The sequence below is a fragment of the Podarcis muralis genome, chromosome 7, assembly GCF_964188315.1.
Source record: "Podarcis muralis chromosome 7, rPodMur119.hap1.1, whole genome shotgun sequence".
NCBI lineage: Eukaryota > Metazoa > Chordata > Lepidosauria > Squamata > Lacertidae > Podarcis > Podarcis muralis.
This window is the reverse complement of record NC_135661.1, coordinates 607,872-632,489: the sequence shown is the minus strand read 5'-3', so window position 1 is coordinate 632,489 and position 24,618 is coordinate 607,872. Positions and strand designations below refer to the sequence as shown.

The 24,618-nt window shown below is 49.0% G+C and overlaps 1 protein-coding gene across 3 annotated transcripts in view; it reads right to left on the bottom strand.

Annotated features, from left to right (window-relative positions):
* Window positions 1–2,406: 2,406 nt before the first annotated feature.
* LOC114602873 (transmembrane and coiled-coil domain-containing protein 4) overlaps window positions 2,407–24,618 on the bottom strand; it is a 36,724-nt gene continuing 14,512 nt past the window's right edge. Inside the window, exons 4-10 of one of the 3 annotated variants that reach the window (XM_028741603.2) lie at window positions 23,953–23,980; window positions 22,081–22,216; window positions 19,885–19,982; window positions 10,223–10,366; window positions 7,027–7,146; window positions 5,048–5,113; window positions 2,407–3,258 (exon numbers count right to left, since the gene is read on the bottom strand). In XM_028741603.2, the coding sequence (XP_028597436.2) occupies window positions 3,044–3,258; window positions 5,048–5,113; window positions 7,027–7,146; window positions 10,223–10,366; window positions 19,885–19,982; window positions 22,081–22,216; window positions 23,953–23,980 (807 nt within the window). In that variant the 3' untranslated portion in view covers window positions 2,407–3,043. Of the gene's footprint in view, window positions 3,259–4,948; window positions 5,114–7,026; window positions 7,147–10,222; window positions 10,367–19,884; window positions 19,983–22,080; window positions 22,217–23,952; window positions 23,981–24,618 lie in introns of all 3 variants that reach the window. The other 2 variants (XM_028741602.2, XM_028741601.2) reach the window with 2 other exon arrangements.

The following is a 24,618-nucleotide window of genomic DNA, read 5'->3' as shown; positions in this document are numbered from 1 at the left end:
AGTCATAATTGTACCACGAATCACAAACAGACGCACTGTAAAAAAACCCGTAAGGCAATTCGTCACCGCTGGAATGCTCCGATGAATCGGGGTAATCTCTGTAGTGGTAGTCGTAGTAATCGTCATCCACTTCTTCTGCCACTAGTGGTGGGTGAAGTGTGATGCTGCTTTGCAACACCCTCATCCCACCCCAGGATGGCTCCCCGTCTTCACTTGGGCCTTGCTCTGGGAAGAGGTACTTAAGGAGACCGGGAAAATGGGGTTCCGTGTGCACTTCGTGTTCAAAGAGGATATGACGGACACCTTGAGGGCAGTCGTAAATAGTATGTGAAACCTGGAGAGGAGAGAGAAAAGGGAGGAGGCTGCTGGGTCTGGGGGAGAAGTTCCAGGATGCAACCTCTCCCCCTGGAGGGGCGGAAGAGGGGAAGCCAACAGTAGGGGGAGTCAGAGCCAAGGAGAGGCAGAGGCAGACTACTTTGTCCCCATTCTCCTCTTAGTTTTGTCCCCATTCTCCTCTTGCCGGATGTTAAACAAGAGGAGGAAGCTCGCAGGTAGTCAACCAGATGAGCTGCTTGTCAGTAAGACACTTTGAGGTTTTCTACAATCTAGTGGTATATATCTTTTATGAAGTATTTACACAAGAAGGCCTGCACATCGTAGCAGACGGAGGTTGGTGGGACCCCTTTCACCCCAATAGACAACCCTCCACTAGTTTAACAAAGCTTGCATTTTCTACTCAGGCTCAGCTCACCGGAAACCACGTTGACACACAAGGTTCTTTGTATTGATGTTCTTTAAGGACTTCCGAGTCTGCAGACAACAGCTTCACGATCAGTTTATAGCATGAATCATACCCACTTGAAAAGCTGTTTTTGGTGGGGGGGAGAAGGAAGAGAGAGAAATTATATGAGCCTGGGACAAATTGAGGTCCAGCTGGGCACGTCAACCACCACTTTTCTTCCACTACCACATGGTGATTGAGAGAGATCTTGGCAGTGCTTTTTTCCTAAAAAATGTTTAGGAGTACTCTCATTTTGACTCAATAAAATCACCATGTTATAGTTCAAATCAGGGAAATAAATACAGTAAATGGACAAAAGTACAAAGAACATGTATTACATGATACCTCGGGTTACATACGCTTCAAGTTACATACGCTTCAGGTTCATAGCTGTCAAGTGTCCCTTATTCCAGCGCCCTGTCCCGCTGCTGTCCCTTATTGATGGATGTCCCTTAAATGTCCCTTAAATTTCAAAGGAAGCAGCTCCTCTCCCTCCCTCCCTGCCAGCCAGGGAGGAGGGAGGCTCCAACTGTGTTGCTTGGCTGTGTTGCTCCCCCAATAAGAAGTCTAAGAACGACTGGGGGGTGTAGCTTGTATGCCTTTGTGTGGCTAGTTAATGCAAGCTGAGGAGGTTCTTGAATGCTGGATGCCATTTTGTTGCACGTGCTGCTTCAAACTTTGCAGTGCAAAGCCAGGCCGGGGAGCCACCTTAAGTTGAGGCTGCATAGGCCTTGTGGTGCATGTGATTCAGATTCTATTCAGTTGAACCTCTGGTTACAAAGTGAAAAAGGATGATTTTGCCTAGCTGGATCATGTCCTGGAAATTCGGTGAAGCTTGCCTACATGCAGGGGCCTTTGGCATTTGCAGGGATTGATTGACGCAACAGAGAGACTGTGTTTAAACCGTCTTTTTGTTTTAGTGATGTATTTGCCACGCTGAGCTCCTCTGGGAAGAAATTCATTAGCAGCAACGATTTGCAGTGGGCTAGACCAGATGACCAGTGGGTGCCTTCCAACTTGACAGTTCTATGAGTCCGTAGTGGCTGCAACCTAGCCTACCATACAGATGTTAAGAGTCGTAAATCCTCACTCAGCCATGACCTAAGCTACCCCTCTCAGAATAACCTACCTCACAAGGCTGATTTGATGATTTATGGGTTGGTGGAGAACTGTGCATGCGTAGGACTAACACTATCACTGCGATAAATGTTTCCCCCACGATTCTTTCTACATGATCCTTTAAGTGGCGGATTGCTGTGGACTGGACCTGGGCCTTTATTCCTGTTGTTGTTGTTTAGTGGTGTCCGACTCTTCATGACCCCATGGACCAGAGCACACCAGGCACTCCTGTCTTCCACTGCCTCCCGCGGTTTGGTCAAACTCATGCTGGTAGCTTCGAGAACACTGTCCAACCATTTCGTCCTCTGTCGTCCCCTTCTCCTTGTGCCTTCAATCTTTCCCAACATCAGGGTATTTTCCAGGGAGTCTTCTCTTCTCATGAGGTGGCCAAAGTATTGGAGCCTCAGCTTCAGGATCTGTCCTTCCAGTGAGCACTCAGGGCTGATTTCCTTCAGAATGGATAGGTTTGATCTTCTTGCAGTCCATGGGACTCTCAAGAGTCTCCTCCAGCACCATAATTCAAAAGCATCAATTCTTCGACGATCCGCCTTCTTTATGGTCCAGCTCTCACTTCCATACATCACTACTGGGAAAACCATAGCTTTAACTATACGGACCTTTGTTGGCAAGGTGATCTTACGGATAAGCAAATTTACTTACAGTGGCACCTTGGGTTAAGAACTAAATTCATTCTGGAGGTCCGTTCTTAACCTGAAACTGTTCTTAACCTGAGGTACCCCTTTAGCTAATGGGGCCTCCCGCTGCTGCCGCACCGCCACAGCACGATTTCTGTTCTCATCCTGAAGCAAAGTTCTTAACCCGAGGTACTATTTCTGGGTTAGCGGAGTCTGTAATCTGAAGCGTCTGTAACCTGAAGCGTCTGTAACCCGAGGCACCACTGTATTTATTGCGTTCCTATTCCACCTCTCCTTCCCAGGAGCTCAAGGTGGCTTAAATGATTCTCTCGCCTTCTTTCATTCAATCTCCACAACAACCCTGTGAGGTAGGTTAGGCTGGAAGAGTCACCCAGTGAGCTTCATGGGCGAGTGGGGGATTTGAACCCTGATCTCCCAGGTACTAGCAGTTCCAACGCTCTAACCGCTACACCTCACTGCTCTGCCAACTGAGCCAGGACCCCCTCTACTACAGAGATCCCACAGAGATTTTTCCCAGCTCAGGCACACTTGGACTTGGGCTGTGACCGTCAAGCCACCTTCCTACCTGGTGCCGGCTGAGCAGGATTCGAGCCAGATGTTTGCCGACCTCAGACGAGCGGTGGAGGCACACTCCCCAGGGGTTATCAATCATGCTGGCCACCGTGAGCAGGGAGGCGGGTAATGCGAGTGCAGTGACGATGCCTGGGGGTGGGGGTGGGGCACGGGAGAGGAAACAGGACAGCTGGAAATCAGAAAGCTACATACAAATGTAATAGGATTTTTGCCAGAGTCTGCTGTCCCTGGTGAGGGCAGCATCTACACCGATTCTAGTTCTAAACCGCATTGAGGTTTTATTACAACCAAGCGGCATATAAACCTTTTGAAATGAAGAAAATAAAACAGATACAGTAATACCTCGGATTACAGACGCTTCAGGTTGCCAAAACCCGGAAGTACTGGAACAGGTTACTTCCGGGTTTCGGCGGTCACACATGCGCAGAATCGCTAAATCGCGCTTTGCACATGCGCAGAAGCGCTGAATCACAACCCGTGCGTGCGTAGATGCGGCGCAGCAGGTTGCGAACGCTGCGGGTTGTGAACATGCCTCCAGCATGGATCACGTTTGCAACCCGAGCGTCCACTGTACAGTCCTGCAAATTTCTTCCTTTGAATTTGTTGGGGATTATTGGGTTGTCTTTGCTTTTAACTTTATTACGTATTGTCAGGGGTTCAGGGACAGAGGCACAGGTGAGGGAGGAGACGGAGAGCGAGGGGGAAGAATCCCAGGGCAGCGAGAAAGAGGATGACAACGACTTGAGGGATTCCATGAGTCTTTCAAGTGAATCGGAGGATTCCCAGAAGGGGGCGCCTGTGGTCAGGCCAAGGGGAGTCACAGGGGGGACTCGTCAGGAGCAGGGGACCAGCGGGGGAACCCAAAGTGGGAGCTGGGAGTCGGGACCGGCTTCTCCGCCAGAGCGCAGTGAAGGGGGTGGAGATTCCAGAGTGACAGGGGAAGCAGGTCCGAAAGCAGAGAGGGAGGGGAGATCGGAGCAAGACATCCTCCCGGAAAGGGAGGGGAGTAGTGCAGGGAGTAGTGTAACTGTCAAGAGGAAGGTTAGAGGTTGCGAACACGCGCCAAGTTCAAATGTGGAGGCGCGCGGAAGAACAGGGAGCCCGGAGGAGGAGCCAGGTCCCAAAGCACGCAGGAGGGGGGAAGAGCTGTCTGGGGATTCCGCGTCAGGGGAATCCAGGAGGGGCGAAACCGCAGGGGGCAGGAAGACCCTGCGGAAAAGGAAAGAAAGGAAGAGGTGGAGCAGCACAAGCCTCTTAAAGTGGTGCAGAGGAGGGACTGACTCAGAGGGGACTTCAGCGGTCTAAGCGTAACAGACGTGGGGCTGCGCGCCTCGGCTGTGGAGCGTACAATACACTTCAATAAACATCTTTGTATATAAACTGGACTTGGTGTTGGTCTCTTGTGAGCTGGGACCTGAGGCAGCCCTGACACGTATTTTGTGGGGGGATTTGATACTGTAATTTTATGTTGTGAACTGCCCTGAGCAGCAGCAGCAGTAGTAGTAGTAGTAGTATTTATTTATTTATTTATTTATTTATTTATTTATTTATTTATTTATACCCCACCCATCTGGCTGGGTTTCCCAGCCACTCTATACAGGTATGGGACAGCGTACAAATTTTAATAATAATAATAATAATAAGGACTAGGAACTTGATTTTCTTTTTTTAAAAAAGAAACGTTAAGTATATCTGGCTAGCCAAGAGTCATGGGATAATTGAGCGAGAGGGCTTCAAACTGAAGTAACAGGCGGAAGGAGGAGCATAGAATAGTCGTGGGAAAATAACCGCCCAGCGTGGATGACCGCCAACCACTTGCCTGATAAGACCGTGAATTTCAGCGCTTCCTGAGCCACGACGTTGACTAATCCATTCAGCAAAGTGTCAAGCGTGTTGCCCAGTTCCATCAGGTACTTACTCTCCCAGGCTAAGCAATACTGTTCTTTGGACTGCAGCAGGCTGCTCCAGGGAGCTGTGAAACTCCCTAAAAGTAGGGAGAAAAAGTTGCAGACACAAAGAATTAATAAGACACAGATGGGAAGGGGGAGGTGCAGAATCCATGCATAATATACACTTCCTGAAGCAGTAAGCGGGCTGAAAAATGCAGCTGCCTTTGAAATGTCATGCTCTCCTGAATTTTGCAATGCAGCTCTTTAACAAATATTGTGTATACACAGAAAGAAGTGTTATTAGGGAAACATGCACACAGAAATAGGAATCGGGGGGGGGGCATACATAATGCATTATATTATTGGGAGGGGGAACCGGCTTGCAAAAATGAACATATTAGGCAAAATGTGTGTCTTAAAGAAGACTGTTCCCCAAAATGTATGCAGATTTCGGTGCTCTTTAATAAATGCAAACTGATGCAGGAGTGGGATGTGCTGAAATCAAAGACTGGAAAGGTGAGAAACAGGGAGGAAGCAAAATGGGAAGATTCAGCCACCTTCTGATGCAAACAGGCGTTGTATTGTCATGGTCGTGGATAAAATTTTATCTATTTATTTATTATTTAGAGTTCCAGTGCCCTGCTCTTCAATCCCAAAAGCTCCCAGAGCAGCTTAGGTAAAGGTAAAGGGGACCCCTGATCATTAGGTCCAGTCATGGCCGACTCTGGGGTTGCGGCGCTCATCTCTCTTTATTGGCCGAGGGAGCCGGCGTACAGATTCTGGATCATGTGGCCAGCATGACTAAGCCGCTTCTGGCGAACCAGAGCAGCGCACCGAAACAACATTTACCTTCCCGTCGGAGCGGTACTTATTTATCTACTTGCACTTTGAGGTGCTTTCGAACTGCTAGGTTGGCAGGAGCAGGGACCGAGCAACAGGAGCTCACCCCTGGTTCGCGAGATGAGTGCTGCAACCCCAGAGTCGGCCACGACTGGACCTAATGGTCAGGGGTCCCTTTACCTTTATTGAACCAGGTCTTGAAAGATCATGCCTGTGCTGTGCATATTAGTGCTGGGAGCAGATTCCTCCAAGGCCAAGGGCCAGCAACATCGAGTTGTAAAGTACTGTTGGGCTCCTCTGCTAAACTTCGAAACCTCTGCAAGAGCACATTAACACCTTCACCCTTTCACCCAGGAGCTTCTCCCCACGGCTCATGGGACGCCGCTTGTTATTCAGAAAATAAACTGGTGTGAAAGGCAAATGGAAATAGACCGTAAAAAAAACCAACGTCTTTGTTTTATAGAGCAAACAGGTTTAATGAGAACAGCGTCCTTGCGAGACTTAAATAGGAAAGATTCCACACAAGCAGCAAAGCTAGGAACATTTGCTAAGACAAGTATCTATCCCAGGGGGGAGTGTATAGGGATCAGAATGTAAGACAAACAGATTTGGGGGCTGCATGTTTTTCCAAATGAAATCAATCCCATCTGTGTACCCAGGAAAACTTCAAACCTGCCATTGCTACCGTGCCAATCTCACCCACAATTCTGCCCCCTGCCAGGCTTCTGCCCTGCTATTGGCCGTGCTGCTGTGATGTCATGGAATCTCCCCAAACGTTGCTGGTGGTGTTGGGGACACCCTTGATTTCTGAGATTCAGGCCGTTACAGATGTAGCCCAAGTGGTTGAGAGGGAGGCAGGAGCCAGAAGGTTTGGGGAGATCCCCAGTGTTCACAAAAGTACAAATATTTTTAGGAGGGAAAGGGCTAAGTGTGTATGTGTGGACCGGGGGGACGGGACACCAAAGCAGCCCGACGGGGACTGAGCATGCTCAGTAAGCCCCGGAAGTTTGATTTGTTACAGTGGTGATGGTAAGCAAGAAAGCCAGAGGGGAAATGAACATGCTGAAAGAAGGGATGGCTGAATGCCAGGAATGCTGGACTGGGCGGCCCCACCACACGCTGCAACATTTTTGCTGCAGCGCTCCCCTTTTGCTTGCCTCTTCCTTACCGTATTTGCCAGTCGTGAGCCAGCCGGTGATGGCTATGGTGAGATGGAGCTGCCTCCCTTCCGTTAAGGGCAGAAACTCAAACTCTTCAATTGCCCCCACACGCTTTTTCATCTTGTAACCTGAACGGCGGGGAAAAACAAGAGCCCCTCTTATAGCTTGCCCTTTGTCCGCAGGCCTCCAGGGCAGGTTACATGATGGCCAAGCTGCATAAATGGACATCGGGCTCAACCAATAAGATCCGTTGCCTGTCAAACCAACCGCTCCCATCATTACATTGAACGGTGAGCAATGATTTAAGAGGCTGAGCTGCGGAAATAGCCAAACACATCTGAAATAAATAACAGCGAGGAAAAACTTCATGGGGACCCAAAGACAGGGCCTGGGTCACAGATTCCGCGCTGCCTGTTGTATCTTTTATTTGCACAGCGACTGTGGACACAGGATTTCTCTATTTATTTTTAAGTGTGTAAGGCAGGTAGTGCCCCTAGGGGTGGGGATCAAGGACTGGCTTGCCCTCCCCCCAAATTTTTTAAAGCAAGGAGCATGGCTTGCTAATGTCAATTTTGCATGACCTACTTCTTTTTTTAATGAGACACACAGTTTTTATGTACTTTTCGTGTTTTTACATTGTAAACTTCCCTGTGAATCTCGGATGAAGGGCAGTATTGTTTTTTTAATTTTTCTTGGCATGAGCTCAAATCTCCTAGGAACTTAGGAGTCTGGCTACGGGCCAAAGGGAACTCACTGACTCCAGCACCCTGTTCTCACAGTAGCCAACCTGGTAGACTGTCCCTGGGCATGGAGTTTCTGCTAAGGTAAAGGTAAAGGTAAAGGGAGCCCTGACCATTAGGTCCAGTCGTGACCGACTCTGGGGCTGCGGCGCTCATCTCGCTTTACTGGCCGAGGGTCATGTGGCCAGCATGACTAAGCCGCTTCTGGCGAACCAGAGCAGCGCACGGAAACGCCGTTTACCTTCCTGCCGGAGCGGTACCTATTTATCTACTTGCACTTTGACGTGCTTTCGAACTGCTAGGTTGGCAGGAGCAGGGACCGAGCAACAGGAGCTCACCCTGTCGCGGGGATTCGAACCGCCAACCTTCTGATCGGCAAGTCCTAGGCTCTGTGGTTTAACCCACAGCGCCACCCGTGTCCCTTGGAGTTTCTGCTGTCACCCCCCAAAAGAAGAGCCCTGCTGGATCAAGCCAACGTCCCATCTAGTCCAGCATCTTGTACTCACAGCAGCCAAACCAGATGCCCCAATGGAAAGCTCAGAATCAGGACTGGAGTGTAGCTGGCATTCAAAGGTCCCGCCCACTTTGCCCCCCCCCCGCTGCTCTGAAGGTTGCCCAGAAAGGTTCTTTAACCCCTGCTTTACACTGCTTGGCAGCTGTACCAATATATGCTGGAAATGTAAAGAAAAAGAAGGTACCTTTTATCATGTGGTGGAATTGCAATGTAACTAAAAAAAATTCTGGGAAATGATATTTAATGAAATGAAAAAAATGTTTAAAATAACCTTTCTTTTAAAAAATCCAGAAGATTTTTTATTAGGAATTATAGGTACCGAGATTCCAAAAGACCAGAGGAAACTATTTATGTATAATGCAACAGCCGCTCGGATGCTGCTAGACCAGAGATGGAACGAAGGGACAACCCCAACCAAAGAAGAATGGCAAATCAAGTTGATGGACTATGCCGAAATGGAACCAAGAAGACAGAAATTTTAAAAAGAATGAGAAATGTTTATAACATATATACAAAATCCTTGCAAACAGGTCAAAACATTAGCACAATTTTAAACACACTTGTAATGTAACAAAGTGTATAGATAACTTAGGAAGATGAAATGCTGTATGGTGTTGATATGCAGTTGAAAATAGAGCCAAAAGGATCCATGGAAGGAATGGGGGGAAGTCAGGAGATTCAGAGGAATCTCGATATGTGGATTTTGTATGGTGTTTTGGATGTATGTTTATTTTATTTTTTCTCTTTCCTTTCCTTTCTTTATTTTTTAAAAATCAAATAAAAAGATTATAAAAATAAATAAATACACTGCTTGGCAGCAGGTCTCCAAAAATTCAGACAAGGTTCCCCCCACCCCCAGCCCTGCCGGAGATGCTGGAGATTGAATCCGGCCCCTTCTGCATGCAACACTCTCCACCTGAAATCCCGGAGAACTGCTGCCAGTCAGTGCAGACAACACTGAACCAGATAGTTGCAGTTTACACAACCCACTAAGGAAGGCAATAAAATTCAGTAAACAGTAACAGTTAATCAAACATTTGTGAAAAATCCAATTAAAACTTTTCAATTTGATTAATTCAAACTTGATCCGGTGACACCAGTTTTTGGAGCTCTGATAGTTATGGGCACTCAATTGCCTCCTAGTGCCCCCCGCCAGGTAATCCCACCACCCACACCACAGAGGGGGCTACTGCCCACTTAGGGAACCACTGGGTTAGGGTCCTAAAAGTACGTTTCCGAGCACAATTCAAAGTGTCGGTGCTGACCTTTACAGCCCTAAACGGCCTTGGTCCAGTACAGTGGTACCTCAGGTTACATACGCTTCAGGTTACATATGCTTCAGGTTGCAGACTCCGCTAACCCAGAAATATTACCTCGGGTTAAGAACTTTGCTTCAGGATGAGAACAGAAATTGTGCAGCAGCGGTGCAGCAGCAGCAGGAGGCCCCATTAGCTAAAGTGGTGCTTCAGGTTAAGAACAGTTTCAGGTTAAGAACGGACCTCCGGAACGAATTAAGTACTTAACCCGAGGTACCACTGTATACCTGAAGGAGTGTCTCCACCCCCATAATTCTGCCCGGACACTGAGGTTCAGTGCCGGGGGCCTTCTGGTGGTTCCCTCCCTACAAGAAGCAAAGCTACAGGGAACCAGGCAGAGGGCCTTCTCGGTAGTGGCGTCTGCCCTGTGGAACGCCCTCCCATCAGATGTCAAAGAGATAAACAACTAACAGACTTTTAGAACACTTCTGAAGGCAGCCCTGTTTAGGGAAGCTTTTAATGTTTAACAGACCACTATATTTTAATATTTTGTTGGAAGCCCCCCAGAATGGCTGGGGAATAAATAATAATAATAATAATAATAATTACTAAACACACTGTCCCCTGCTTCCCCCTAGAGACCCAGCTGCATAGAAGAAGAAGAGTTTGCTTTGCACCCAAGGAGCAGGCTTACCTGTGAGTCCAGCTCCCGCAGCTCCAAAGAGCGACCCCATGACAGCCATCCCGGCCACCGAACCGAGGGCAGCGGCCCCAGCGCTGCCAATGATCGCCGTCGCTCCCGTTGCCACCAGGGGGGCAGCCAGGCCCCCTGTCAGACCTGAAAACAGAGGGATGCTGTTTCAACTCCTGGCAGAGGGTCAAGGGAAGGGAACCTCAGACCTGGGAGCAAAGTGCAGATCCCCAGGCTCGGTTGGCAGAGAGTGAGATTCTTTAGTCTCTTTTTTTTTAAAATAATTTTTTTATTAATTTTCCAACATAGATTAAAGACAAAACAATACACAATACAAAAACAAACAATACATATAAACACGTTGTCAGAGCTGCCCCAGGTCCCAGCTCACAGAGGACCAACGCCAGTCCATTGTTATATAAAATAGTCTTTATTGAAGTTCAGTTTCTCATTTACAGCCACGTTGCGCAGCTCTCCGTCTGAAACCCTAGACCGCCGAAGCTCCGTCTGAGTCTCCTCCCCCCAGACACCAGTTTAAGACCCTAGCCTTGCTCCACCTCTTCCTCTGCTCCCTCCTCCTCTGGGTCCGCTTGTCCGCCGAGGTCCTGCCCTTCCTAGACTCTTCTGACGCTGAGTCCCCTGAGTCTTCCCCCTCCCTCCGGCGAGCTTTAGGACCTGGTTCCCAATCCGGGTTTTCTGCTGTCCCGCGCGCCTGTACATTTGAACTTGGTGCGCGCGCCCAGCCTGCCACCTTCCTTCTGACCGTTATACTGCTCCTGTCGCTGCTTCCCTCTTCGGGGATGCTAGCTGGGTCTGACTCCTCCTCCCTGCTTGCCGGAGGAGACGCTGACTCTGACCTATGGGGCTCTTCCCCCCCACTACGCTCTGGTGGGGAAGCTGGTCCTGATTTCCAGCTACTGCTTTGGGAGTCTCCGCTGGCCCCCTGCTTCTGGTGTGTCCCCCCTGGGACCCCCCTTGCCCTGGCCATCGGCGCCCCCTTCTGGGAATCTTCTGATTCACTGGAGAGGCTTATGGAATCTCTCGGGTCACTGTCATTCTGCCCTCCGCTGCCCTCAGATTCTTCCCCTTCGCTCTCCATTTCCTCTCTCCCCTGCGCCTCTGCTCCTGAGCCCCTGACATCCATCCCCCCCTCGAAGCCCCCCTTCCCCCTCCCCTTCTTCGGGTGCGGGTTCCGGGTGCTCCAGTGCTGTGGGGGTGAGTGCGGGGTACAGTTCTTCCCCCCTGGTGTGGAGCTCGCCAGCTGGATCCGGCCAGTCCGTGATGGGTTCGTCGACGTCGATCTCCTCTGCTTCTATCTCTCTGCAGCTGTGCTCGAACCCAGGATCCTCCCCCAACACGTCCATGTCCGTCTGTCCCCCTGTTGCCTCGGGCGATGCTGCGTGTAAGAGTCCCCTGCTCCACCCCACCTCCGGTTGATTGTCCCACCAATAAGAGCGGTCTGTGGCAAACCCCGAGAGTGATCCCTCCGGGGATCGTGTGTCTGGCGCCGGCTCCTCATCTGATGAGAACCCGTGGAACGTGCTGGCTGAGAGTGTGGGTGTGAAGAGCCAGTCGTCGAAATAATCTGCCGGCATAGGTCTGTGTGGGAATAGTGCATGGAACTCGTCTTTGAGGTAGTGCTCCTCCAAGGCATAGTCCGGTACCCACCTGTTGGCGCTGGCCGGGGTACCTTCCTCGGCGAGAAGATATTCAACTCCCTCTTCCCCCCATCTCGAGTCTAAAATCTCCATGACCTTGTTGAGTGGTGCCGCCCTCGGTGACCCCTCCCCTGTTGGTGATTTGCTGAGTGGGTCTGGTGCGGCCCTTGGGGTCTGAAACCTGTGGGGTTCCTTGTAGGGTGTGAGCACCGACCTATGAAAGACCGGGTGCATTCTGGAACCCTCCGGGAGTGTCAATCGGAAGGCCACTGGATTGATCTGCGCCTCGACTTGGTAAGGCCCTAGCTGCTTATGTCTAAGCTTCTTCTTAGCTAACGTTCTGGCCGGCACTGCCTGAGCTGCTAACCATACCCAGTCCCCCACCTGGATGTCTTCCCCGACACTCCTGTGCCTGTCTGCCTGCATTTTGTAGGCGTGTTTTGCTAGTTCTAAGTTCCTTCGGAGTTGCTCGTGGACCTCCTGCAACTCTGCTGCCAAGTGCTCTGCCCCCTGTGGCTCCCCCTCCCCCTTCGTCTCTAACCCCGGGAAGGTTCTGGGATGCCGCCCATTGTTGGCGAAGAACGGCGTCACCCCTGTCGACGTGTGCTTCGTGTTGTTGTAGGCAAACTCGGCCAGCGGTAGGTAGTCCACCCAGGTCGAGGGTTGTTGGTTCGCGTAGCATCGCAGGTACTGCTGCATGATGGCGTTGACCCTCTCCGCTTGTCCGTTGGTCTGCGGGTGTCGTGCCGATGCTAAGTTGATCTTGACGTTCAGGATGCCCAGCAGCTTCTGCCAGAAACTCGAGACGAATTGGCGACCTCGGTCGGATAGGATGGATCTCGGCAAGCCGTGAACTCTGAACACGTGGTCTATGAACAGCTTGGCGGTTTGTTCCGCCGTAGCCACCTTCGCGCAACGAATGAAGTGCGCCATCTTGGTGAACAGGTCTACGACCACGAGTACCGCTGTTTTGCCTCTCGAGCTGGGCAGATCTGTGACAAAGTCCAGGGCTACTCTCTCCCACGGTTCAAACAGCGTCTGTAGCGGTTCCAGCAGTCCCGCCGGCGCCCTGTGTACTGGTTTGGCCCTTTGGCATGTGTCACACCGAGCGACGTAATCCTCGACTTCACCCCTCATCTTGGGCCACCAAAAGTCTCTGGCTACTAATTCCGCTGTCTTGTCCTTCCCGAAGTGCCCAGCGCTGGGCGCATCGTGTAACTGCTGCAGGACTTTCGCGCGGAGGTCGTCCCCCGGCACGTAGAGAGCCCCTTTGCGGAGGAGTAGTCCGTCGCGTATCTGGAACTCTACGTCCTTCGCTGTGCCTCTTTGCACCTCCTCCATCTTGGATCATGCGAACGAGTCCGTCTGCAGCGCGCGACGCACTGCGTCCAGGTCCACTGTGGCTGAAGCGTACGCCCACGCTTTCGGTGCGAAAATGTGCTTGGCCGCCACCGGTGCCGCTTCCTCGAGATACTGCGGTTTCCTGGATAGTGCATCCGCCATGACGTTGCTGTCTCCCGGGATGTATTCTATCCGGAAGTCGAAATCCGCAAAGAACTCCGCCCAGCGGATGTGTCTCTGGTTCAGGAACCGCGCCGTGCGCCAGTACTCCAGGTTCTTATGGTCCGTGCGGACCTGCACTGTGTGTCTGGCTCCGATGAGGAAGTGCCGCCACGCTTTGAAGGCTGCATGAATGGCCAGCAACTCCCTGTCCCAGATGGTGTAGTTCTGTTCCGACTTGCTAAGTTTCCTGGAGTAGAATGCGCACGGCCTCCAATCCCCTTGTGGGTCTTGCCCTGGCCATCGGCGCCCCCTTCTGGGAATCTTCTGATTCACTGGAGAGGCTTATGGAATCTCTCGGGTCACTGTCATTCTGCCCTCCGCTGCCCTCAGATTCTTCCCCTTCGCTCTCCATTTCCTCTCCCCTGCGCCTCTGCTCCTGAGCCCCTGACACACGTATAATTTCAAAACCTCTTTTTCATAAACCCTACTTCCCTGACTTCCCCATGCCTCCCCTTTTCTGCATCCCTGTTTTAAAATTTCTTCAGCAACCCCTCGCATCAATTAACTGATTACTCATGTTCTTTTTGCCCTTCTTCTCTTACTTAATCAATTACAGCTGTAATTCTGCTTTTTTCCTTTCCCTTGACATTTTAGCACTCATTAATTTTACAACAGTTCTTAAGATATACTTTAAATTTCTTCCAATCTTCTTCCACCGTCTCTTTTCCTTGGTCACGGATTCTGCCAGTCATCTCCGCCAGTCCCATATAATCGATCACCTTCGTCTGCCATTCTTCCAGCGTGGGTAGTTCTTGTGTCTTCCAATACTTTGCTAAGAGAATCCTTGCTGCTGTAGTAGCATACATAAAAAACGTCCTATCCTTCCTTGACACCAATTGGCCGACCATGCCCAGGAGAAAAGCCTCTGGTTTCTTATGAAAGGTACATTTAAGGACCTTCTTAATTTCATTATAGATCATTTCCCAGAAGGCCTTAATCCTCGGGCACAAGACATCGGTCATGACATTATGTTTGCCGACTGGGAACAGTTATGGACCACCGGTGTTAAGTTCACGGCATGTAATGCCTTAAGAGAAACATGACCCCAGTCAAGCTTGCAAAAATTTATCATTTGCCCAATAATAAATGTTGGAAATGTAATGTGGCTGAAGGTACCTTTTACCACCTCTGGTGGACCTGCCCGAAGATTAAAGCCTTTTGGGAAATGATCTATAATGAAATTAAGAAAGTCCTTAAAAGGACCTTTCCTAAGAAACCTGAGGCTTTTCTCTTGGGCATGGTGGGCCAATTGGTGTTAAAGAAGGATAGGACGTTTTTTATGTATGCCACTACAGCAGCAAGGATCCTTTTAGCAAAGTATTGGAAGACACAAGAACTACCCACGCTGGAAGAATGGCAGACGAAGGTGATTGAGGAGTGTTAAGATGTCAAGGAGTTGGCAAATAGAGAATTGCAGCTGTAATCAATAAGTTAAAGAAGAACTTAAAAGAAATTGAATTGAATAATTAGTTAATTGGAGGAGTTGCTGAAGAAATGTAAAACAAGGATGCAGAAAAGGGGAGGTATGGGGAAGTCCGGGAAGTAAGGTGTATGAAAATAAGATTATGAAGTTATACATGTTTATATGTTTGTATGTCTGTGTATTGTTTGTTTTTATTTTGTGTTTGGAAAACCAATAAAAATTTATTAAAAAAATAATAATAATCCTCGGGCACGTCCACCAAAGGTGGTAGAAAGTTCCTTCAGTCTCATTACATTTCCAGCATTTATTATTGGGCAAGTGATAAATTTTTGCAAGCTTGACTGGGGTCATGTACCACCTATAAATCATTTTCATAATATTCTCTCTTAAGGCATTACATGACGTGAACTTTATACCGGTGGTCCATAACTGTTCCCAGTCAGCAAACATAATATCACGACCAAGGTCTTGTGCCCACTTAATCATTGCTGATTTGACTGTTTCATCTTGTGTATAGATAGATAAATTTATTGTCATTGTCCGTATATACACAGTATACACAACAACGAAAATCAAACACCCACCCAAAGACCGGGTTCACATACACATTTGCACGTATCTCCAACACTCTCATCCTATTCAGACATAATCTATAAAAACATAACATAATCCAGAATATAACATAACCTATTAAAGGCATAACATAACCTAAAACCTATCTCATTCCTTCCTACTCCCTGCTTGCTATTTCTTGCAACTGGCCCTGAGATCATTATTTAGTGCAGTCAGAGCTCTTGGATAGAAACTATTCAGAAGGCGTGTGGTTCGTGTTTTCATTGTCCTATATCTTCTGCCCGAAGGCAACAGTTCAAAGAAGTTGTGAGCAGGATGGGTGGGATCTCTCAGGATATTGTGTGACTTCTTCAAAGTGCGAGACGTGAAGATCTCATCCAGGGTTGGTAGTTGGAGCCCAATAACATTCTGGGCAATTTTAATTATTCTCTGTAAAGCTTTTTTATCCGTTTCAGAGCTGCTCCCATACCACGATAATATACTATAGGTTAAGACACTCTCGATGGTACTGTGATAATAGGACAGAAGTAGGTGCTGAGATAGATTCAGTCCCCTGAGCATTCTCAGGAAATACAACCTCCCCTGCACCTTCCTCACAACCATATTAATATTTGCAGTCCATGAGAGGTCCTCAGAGATATAAATGCCCAGGTATTTAAAACTACCAACCCTCTCCACCTCCTCGCCATTTATGTGCAATGGTAAAAATACACTTTTCTTTCTCCTAAAGTCAATTATGAGTTCTTTGGTTTTTTTGGTGTTAAGCATAAGATTGTTTTCTTTACACCATTGAATTAACCCCTGTACTTCTTTCCTATAAGCAGTCTCATCGTTCTCACTAATGAGCCCCACCACTGTTGTATCATCCGCAAATTTGATGATTGTGTTGGACTTATACAGTGGGGTGCAATCAAATGTGTACAGGGAATAGAGAAAGGGACTTAGCACACATCCCTGAGGGGCTCCTGTGCTTAATACTAGAGTAGAAGAATAGTAAGGTCCCATTCTCACTGTCTGCGGCCTATCAGTCAGGAAATTCCTTACCCACAGACAGATCTTCTGATGTATACCCAAATTGGTCATTTTAAGAAATAACCTGTCTGGCAGAATTGTATTGAAGGCAGAACTGTAGTCCACAAACAACAGCCTTGCGTAGGTTCCCTGTCGTTCTAGATCAGTGTTTCCCAACCTTTTTTGGGCAAAGGCACACTTGATTGATGAAAAAAATCTCGAGGCACACCACCATTACAGCCCCGTGACGTCAGCGCGCAGCGTCACGCCGGGAGGGACGCACGAAAGTGTAAGTTTCAATTTTTTCCCCTCCCCCTTGCCGGGGAACCTCCAAGCTTTGGGGGTGGGGGGGGGAGGAGGCAGCAAAGCGAGGGACTGAGGGACTCCTCCAACTCCTCCTCCTGCTCGTCCACGGCCGCTTGAGCTCCTTCTCCTGCTCGTTCAGGGCCGGGTCGCCGCCGTGAGGGAAGGGCGCCGGGGCGCTGCTGCTGCTGCTGCCGCCGCCGCTCCCGGCAGACATGGGCCCAGCTGAGGCGGCGGCGGCTGTTGTGGTGGTGGCGGCGATAGCGGGTGGAGGAGGGGGCGGCGGTGGGGCCGAGGTGGCCGGCGGCGGCGGGGGAGGCGGCGGCGGGTGGAGCAGGAGGGCGGCCGAGGCCGGTGAGGGAGTAGGGTTGCCCGGGGCTTGAGGAGCCGTCGCCGGGAGTTGCTGCTGCTGTTGTTGCTGCTGCTGCCCGGACATGCTGGCCTCCTCCTCGTCCGCTGTCTCGCGCTCCTCCCTTTTGCGCGCGCTGCCCCGCCGCCGCCCCATTGGCCGGGTCCTGTCAGCTGATCCTGTGTTATTTCCTGTGTGTGTGTGTGAGGGGAGAATGGAGAGAGAAACCTCGGCACCGCCACCGCGGAGCCGCCCCCGGCTCGACGCGGATCCTCGCCGCCGCCGCCCCGCCTCTCACCGCCCGACTCGCCCGCCTCCCTCCCACGGCACACCAGGCAAGGTCTCGCGGCACACTAGTGTGCCGCGGAACACCGGTTGGGAAACACTGTTCTAGATGACTCAGTACAGTATGGACAGCGATGGAAATAGCATCATCAGTAGATCTGTTTCTTCTGTATGCAAACTGGAACGGGTCTAGAGTGGATGGAAGACCAGCCTTAATATGATCTAGCACCAATCTCTCAAAACATTTCATAACGACAGATGTTAGGGCTATTGGTCTATAGTCATTGAGAGATACCACCACTGACTGCTTGGGGACTGGCACTATAATCGATGTCTTCAGGCAGGTAGGGACAGAACCCTGCAACAGGGATAGGTTAAAAATGTCCGTAAATACACCAGCTAATTCTGCAGCGCAGTCCCTAATAACCCGTCCCATGATTCTATCCGGTCCAGCTGCCTTCCTAATGTTAATGCTCCGAAAGGCACGTTGTACGTCACAGGTCTGTAATAAAAGTGGTTGTCTATCAGTAGTAGTTTCTGATGATGTGCTGGTAGCCAATGCTGTAGTGACGGTAGTTCCAGTTCCCTCCTCAAAGCGACTAAAAAATTGATTCAGTTGATCAGCCAGGTGCGCACTGCTGCTAGCCAGTTCGTTTTTAATATTTTGCCCTGTAATTTGTCGCAGGCCTTGCCATACTCGGCGAGGGTCGGAGCTCTCAAAATGTTTTTCGATCCTCCGGCAGTACATAGCTTTGGCGTTCCTAATGCCCTTTTTCAATTTGGCTCTGGCTTCTCTATACTGTTGCGCATCACCAGAGTGAAAAGCAGCATTTCTTGCCTTTAACAGAAGATACACATCCCTGTTTAGCCAGGGCTTGTTGTGTATTCCACTTCAACAGCAGGTTATACATTCTTGACAAATTCTTAGTATTGGGTTCTAACAATTCAGTTTCTAGCTTTGACCTCTCCATCTGGAAGCCAATTTTCCTGTCTTGTTTAAACATCTTTAGTCTCAGGGTCGTGGGTTTGAGCCACACTTTGGGTAAAAGGGTCCTACACTGCAGGGGGGTTGGACCACATGATTCTCGTGGTCCCTTCCAACTCTAAAATTTAGGATCCTATGATTCTCCGGCCCTTGGGAGTCTCTCATTCCCAGTCTGCACACCCTCTCTCCTAAACCGCTGAAGTCATTAATGCTGCACACCAAAGCTCACAGTTCGAAAAAGAATTTCTACAAAAAAGAAACTTTTGTCCAAACTTTTGTTATTAGACTGGGAAACAAAAGACAAGCTTTTTATAGCCTCAATGACACACTGGGCAATAGATATAGGACACAATATACCGTATTTTTCGCCCTATAGGACGCACTTTTTCCCCTCCAAAAATGAGGGGGAAATGTGTGTGCGTCCTATGGGGCGAATGCAGGCTGCGCACCGACCCCTCTCACTCTCCAGGCTTCAGGAAGCTATCCGCAAGCCGTGGGAGCCCGGCGCAAAGTTACGCAGTTCTCCCATGGCTTGTGGAGAGCTGCCTGCATCCGCAAGCCGTGGGAGAGTTGCGCGACTTCGGGCAGATATCCACAAGCCTGGGGAGACCGGCGAGACTTCCCGCGGGCTCCCTAGGCTTGCGGATAGCAGCCAGTTCTGGGGGCTGGGGTCAGGGGAAGCTCGGGCTTCCCCAGCCCCGCGCCTGGGGGGGAAATAAAAATGTTTTTCTTTATTTCCCCCCCAAAAAAACTAGGTGCGCCCTATGGGCGAAAAATACGGTAGATTTTAACCACTGGGAAAACTCTGACTTGAAGTTTACAGCATGTTATTCTTTGAAGGAGAACTACTTGAAAATGATTTGCAGATGGTATTTAACTCCGAGTAGACTTGCTAAGATGTATAAGACTGAATCAGATAAGTGCTGGAGATGCAAAGTGTTTGAGAGAACGTTCTTCATATGTGGTGGGGGAAAGAGTATTGGGAAATGATCCATAATGAATTGAAAAAAGGTGTGATTTCATGTTGTAACCGCCCTGAAACCTGTGGGCATAGGCCAGGGCAATGTATATATTTAATAAATAGTAACTCCATCGTAAAGGGATGCAGGTGGCACTGTGGGTTAAACCACAGAGCCGAGGACTTGCCGATCCAAAGGTCGGCGGTTCGAATCCCCGCGATGGGGTGAGCTCCCGTTGCTCGGTCCCTGCTCCTGCTAACCTAGCAGTTCGAAAGCACGTCAAAGTTAACTTTACTAACTCCATCGTAACTCTGCCTTCTTTCAATGAGGGGGGGGGACCTTTGGCCCAGGCATGCTGCTGAGCGACGGTTCCCATCATCCCTAACCGTTAGCCATGCTGGCCAAAAGGTGACTGGTTGGAGCTGGGGTCCATCAATATCTAGAGGGCCACAGGTTAACTAGACTGGGTCTGGAGGAGCAAGTGGGTCACAAGAAGGTTAGAAGCCAGCTGCCCCTAGCTGGCGCGGACAACAGATGGGGGCGCAGTGTCACTCACCTATTACTGTCCCCCCACCAACAGTCGCCAAGCCGATCAACAGGTACCTCTTCAACCTCCTGTTTTTCTCTTTCTTCTTCCGCGCAGCTGCTGCTGTCCTAGCGGTGGCAGAAGAGATGGGCGTGAGAGTCTCAACAGGACCTATACTTCGGAACTCCCTGCCTATTGATATCAGGCAGGCCCCTTCATTGAACACTTTTTGGCACCTTAGCAAACTGGTCCCCTGCCTTCTTTTAAGAAAAGGGCTTTAATAGTGCTGCACTGCTTTTGACCTCTGTATTTCAACACACTTGGCTTTTTTAAATATTATTTCAATTCTATTAGAACTGGATTGCTTTTTAACTATTATCTATTATGTTGTTGTTGTTTTTCCCGGGATGCAGGTGGTACTGTGGGTTAAACCACAGAACCTAGGGCTTGCCGATCAGAAGGTCGGTGGTTCGAATCCCTGCAATGGGGTGAGCTCCCGTTGCTCGGTCCTTGCTCCTGCCAACCTAGCAGTTCGAAAGCACGTCAAAGTGCAAGTAGATAAATAGGTACCGCTCCGGCGGGAAGGTAAATGGCGTTTCCATGCGCTGCTCTGGTTCGCCAGTAGCGGCTTAGTCATGCTGGCCACATGACCCGGAAGCTGTACGCCGGCTCCCTCGGCCAATAAAACAAGACGAGCGCCGCAACCCCAGAGTCGGCCACGACTGGACCTAATGGTCAGGCGTCCCTTTACCTTTATTATGTATTTTTAGCAACCTGAGTTTTATCTGTGTGGCTTTAACTTGTGTAATCTGGGGTGAAAGATAGGGTATAATAATAATAATAATGCTTACTTTTTATGGCTGAAAACAGAACCAGAAATCATAATGGTAATAAAAGAACAGTACTGGCAACACTTACCTTGAAAATCCTTCCTAGCGATTTGGCAGCTTGTGTAGTGAAAACAGAAGCTATTAAAATATGTACACAGGCAATTTCCCAGAAGACCAATAACAGCAGATTAAAAGTATTTGTTTAAGGGAACAACCCTGCACCCCTGGCTGGCAGCTGATTTTTCATAGGGACCAGACTTGCAATTGCGCAAGGTTTCAAGGACACCTGTGGCAAAGGGGTTCTTAAAACCCTTCCCAGCATGAGGATGTAAACGTTGTGGTTTGTTTGTTTTTAATGGCTACTAGCCACAATGGCCATGCTCTGCCTCTACACAGCTGGAGGCAGCAATGCTTCTGAATACAAGTTGATGGAAGCCGCAGGAGGGGAGAGGGTTCTTGGGGCGTGATCCCTACTTGTGGGCTTTCCAACTGGGGCATTTGCTTGGCCACTGGGAGAAGAGGATGCTGGACTAGATGGGCCACTGGCCTGATTCCTTGCAGGGCTCTTCTTACAAAAGAAGTCTCCTTCCTCGGAGGTCTTTAAGGAGAGGTTGGATAAAGAGAGGAGATGTCATGGATGCTTTAGTTGAGAGTCCTGCATTGCAGGGGTGGTTGGACTCTAACCCATGGGGTCCCTTCCAGCTCTACCATTCTATGGTTCTAGGAAAGCATCTAGAAGGGGAAGAAATGGAGGCAGTGAGAGATTTTACTTTCTTGGGCTCCATAATCACTGCAGATGGTGACAGTAGTCACGAAATTAAAAGACGCCTGCTTCTTGGGAGAAAAGCGATGGCAAACCTAGACAGCATCTTAAAAAGCAGAGACATCACCTTGCCAACAAAGACCAGTATAGTAAAAGCTATGGTTTTCCCAGTAGTGATGTATGGTAGTGAGAGCTGGACCATAAAGAAGGCTGAGCGCCGAAGAATTGATGCTTTTGAATTCTGGTGCTGGAGGAGACTCTTGAGAGTCCCATGGACTGCAAGAAGATCAAACCTCTCCATTCTGAAGGAAATCAGCCCTGAGTGCTCACTGGAAGGACAGATCCTGAAGCTGAGGCTCCAATACTTTGTCCACCTCATGAGAAGAGAAGACTCCCTGGAAAAGACCTTGATGTTGGGAAAGATTGAGGGCACAAGGAGAAGGGGACGACAGAGGACGAGATGGTTGGACGGTGTTCTTGAAGCTACCAGCATGAGTCTGACCAAACTGCGGGAGGCAGTGGAAGATAGGAGTGCCTGGCGTGCTCTGGTCCATGGGGTCACGAAGAGTCGGACACAACTAAACGACTAAACAACAACAACAACATGAAAGCATCTCGGGGAAACAGCCTTACTCAGATTCATCCTCCTCTTCCTCCTCTTTCAGGCACTCAAGCAGACGCTCCTCCGAAGCTTCCAGTTCTGCCGGGGGAATCCTCAGCAGCCAGGTGATGTGGGAGAGGAGCACCCTTGCCCGGGCATCGTAGCCACCTGGAAGGCAAGGAAAGAGCCAAAGGCCATCAAATGTGGCCGGTCAGTGTCTCCCCCCCCCCTTAAATTTCATTTATGCTTTTCAGATTTTTCACTAATTTTACAATCATTACAACATTTCAAAACTTGACTTCCTTCCCCCTCTTTCTGCGGTTCCTTAGATTTGTTTTTAATATCTTCTGCATATCCAAATTAACGTAATTTGCTCATTTATTCATCTTCTTTAAATATATACTCTTATAAAACTGCAGGTTATTACAATAATCCTGCCAGTGCTCTTATCTCTTTACAATTTATCTGTAAATATTCAATAAACCATTTCCATTCTTTTATAAAACAAATTGTTATCTTGAATTCTTATTATTTTGGTAAGTTTCGCCATTTCTCCATATTCCATAAGTTTTTGTATCCATTCTTCCTTTGCTGGGACTTCTGCTTCTTTCCATTTTGGGGCAAGTAACATTCTGGCCGCTGTGGTAGCAGACGTGAATAAGTTTCTATACAGTTTAGGTAGTTCTGTCCCTATAATGCCCATCACTTTCTGTTTGATGGGACGGCATGATGAAATTTCCCCAATGAACTGTTACCAGAACGCCAAATCCCCCATACTTACACAGGTTTAGCCCACCCAGTCTTTTGTCTAAGGCAGTAGTGGGCAGCCTTCGGCCCCTGGGGCAAACCAGGTCCTGTTTGTTCCTGGACATTTAAGCTAGGACCAAGAACCAGTGGAGAGCCAGTGATTTTTGGGCCACCACCCACTTGGTTCCATAAACTCATCCCCAGTGCCCCCCACCCCATCCAGCACTTTGCACAAGCCACTGAGGAAGAAATTCAAAACAATAACAATTCATTGCACATTGATTCAAATCCAGTTGAAACTATTTAAGGCAGAGGGTCTTCTCAGTAGGCACACCCACCCTGTGGAACACCCTCCCATCAGATGTCAAGAAAATAAACAACCACCTGACTTTTAGAAAACATCTGAAGGTAGCCCTGTATAGGGCAGTTTTTAATGTTTGATTTCTTATTGTGTTTTAATTTGCTGGAAGCCACCCAGAATGGCTGGGGTAACCCAGCCAGCTGGGCGGCATATTAACGATAATAATAATAGATTAATTCAGCAAAACTGATTGACTTGACGCCAAATACTCAAAGTTGATAGTCATTTACACCTCCAGTGCCCCCTTGCAGCTCCCTTGCCTCTTATTGTCTGCTGAGGTAATACTTATTGCCCCCTAGTTAATCCCCACTTTGGGAACCATTGGTTTAGAGCACGCATAGGCAAACTCTGCCCTCCATATGTTTTGGGACTACAACTCCCATCATCCCTAGCTAACAGGACCAGTAGTCAGGGATGATGGGAATTGTAGTCCCAAAACATCTGGAGGGCCGAGTTTGCCTATGCCTGGTTTAGAATGTTGGACTACGGCCTGGGAGAGGCCAGGGTTCAAATCCCTCCCACCTGGCTATGAAGCTCACTGGGTGACCTTGGGCCAGTCACTGCCTTTCAGCTTAACCTACCTCCCAGGGGTGTTTTGAGGATTAAATGAGGAGGGGAGGAACCACGTATGCCAGTTTTGAGCTCCTTGGTGGAAAAGGTGGGATAGAAACGCAATAAGCCACAAGAAATCACACAACATTTCCATGAAATCATTTCCAAGACGGTTGTCCGCTTAACAGTTTTTTATTTTTGATAACAACTCAGAGGAGAAAGGGGGCCCTCAAATCTCACTTACCGTCCTTGAGAGAGAAGGACACAAGATCCTAGAACAGAAGAGGGGGGGGGAAAGGATGATGAGAACATATTAAAAATGGAAGCCCTTTAAGTGCAGGCTTCTGAACGTGCACAGAAGTCTCAATTTAAAATGTACTTGATCTTTGGCATTGATGTGCCACATAGTGAGCCATAACCCCTGCAACCAACAGCTAATCCCTTCTCTGAGAAAGTGGGGGCACGCAAAATAAAATGAAAAAAGAAGGTTGTGCGCAATTTTATTCTCGTTCAGGCTAGGCTAACTTAGGGTCGGCGGATGCTAAAGTCCTTCTTTGCAGAGTTAAAACTTGCTTCCGTAGGAGGTGGCGATAGCCACCAATTTCCATGGTTTTAAAAGAGGACTGGGCAAATTTATGGAAGAGAAGGCCACTAGCCACAATGGCAATATCCTGCCTCTGAATGCGAGTTGCTGAGAACCACATGTGCTATGTTCGGGTCCTGCTGTGGGGCTTCCTGTTGGGGCATCTGATTAGCCACTGTGAGAACAGGATGCTGGCCTGAACGGGTCATTGGCCTGATCCAACTTCCTTGGCATATCAGTGGATACCGAAAGGATCCATTGAAGGTGGAAAATATGAAATCTGTGGTAGCTCAGGACAGAACTGCTGCTCAATGGTGCATGCACTAG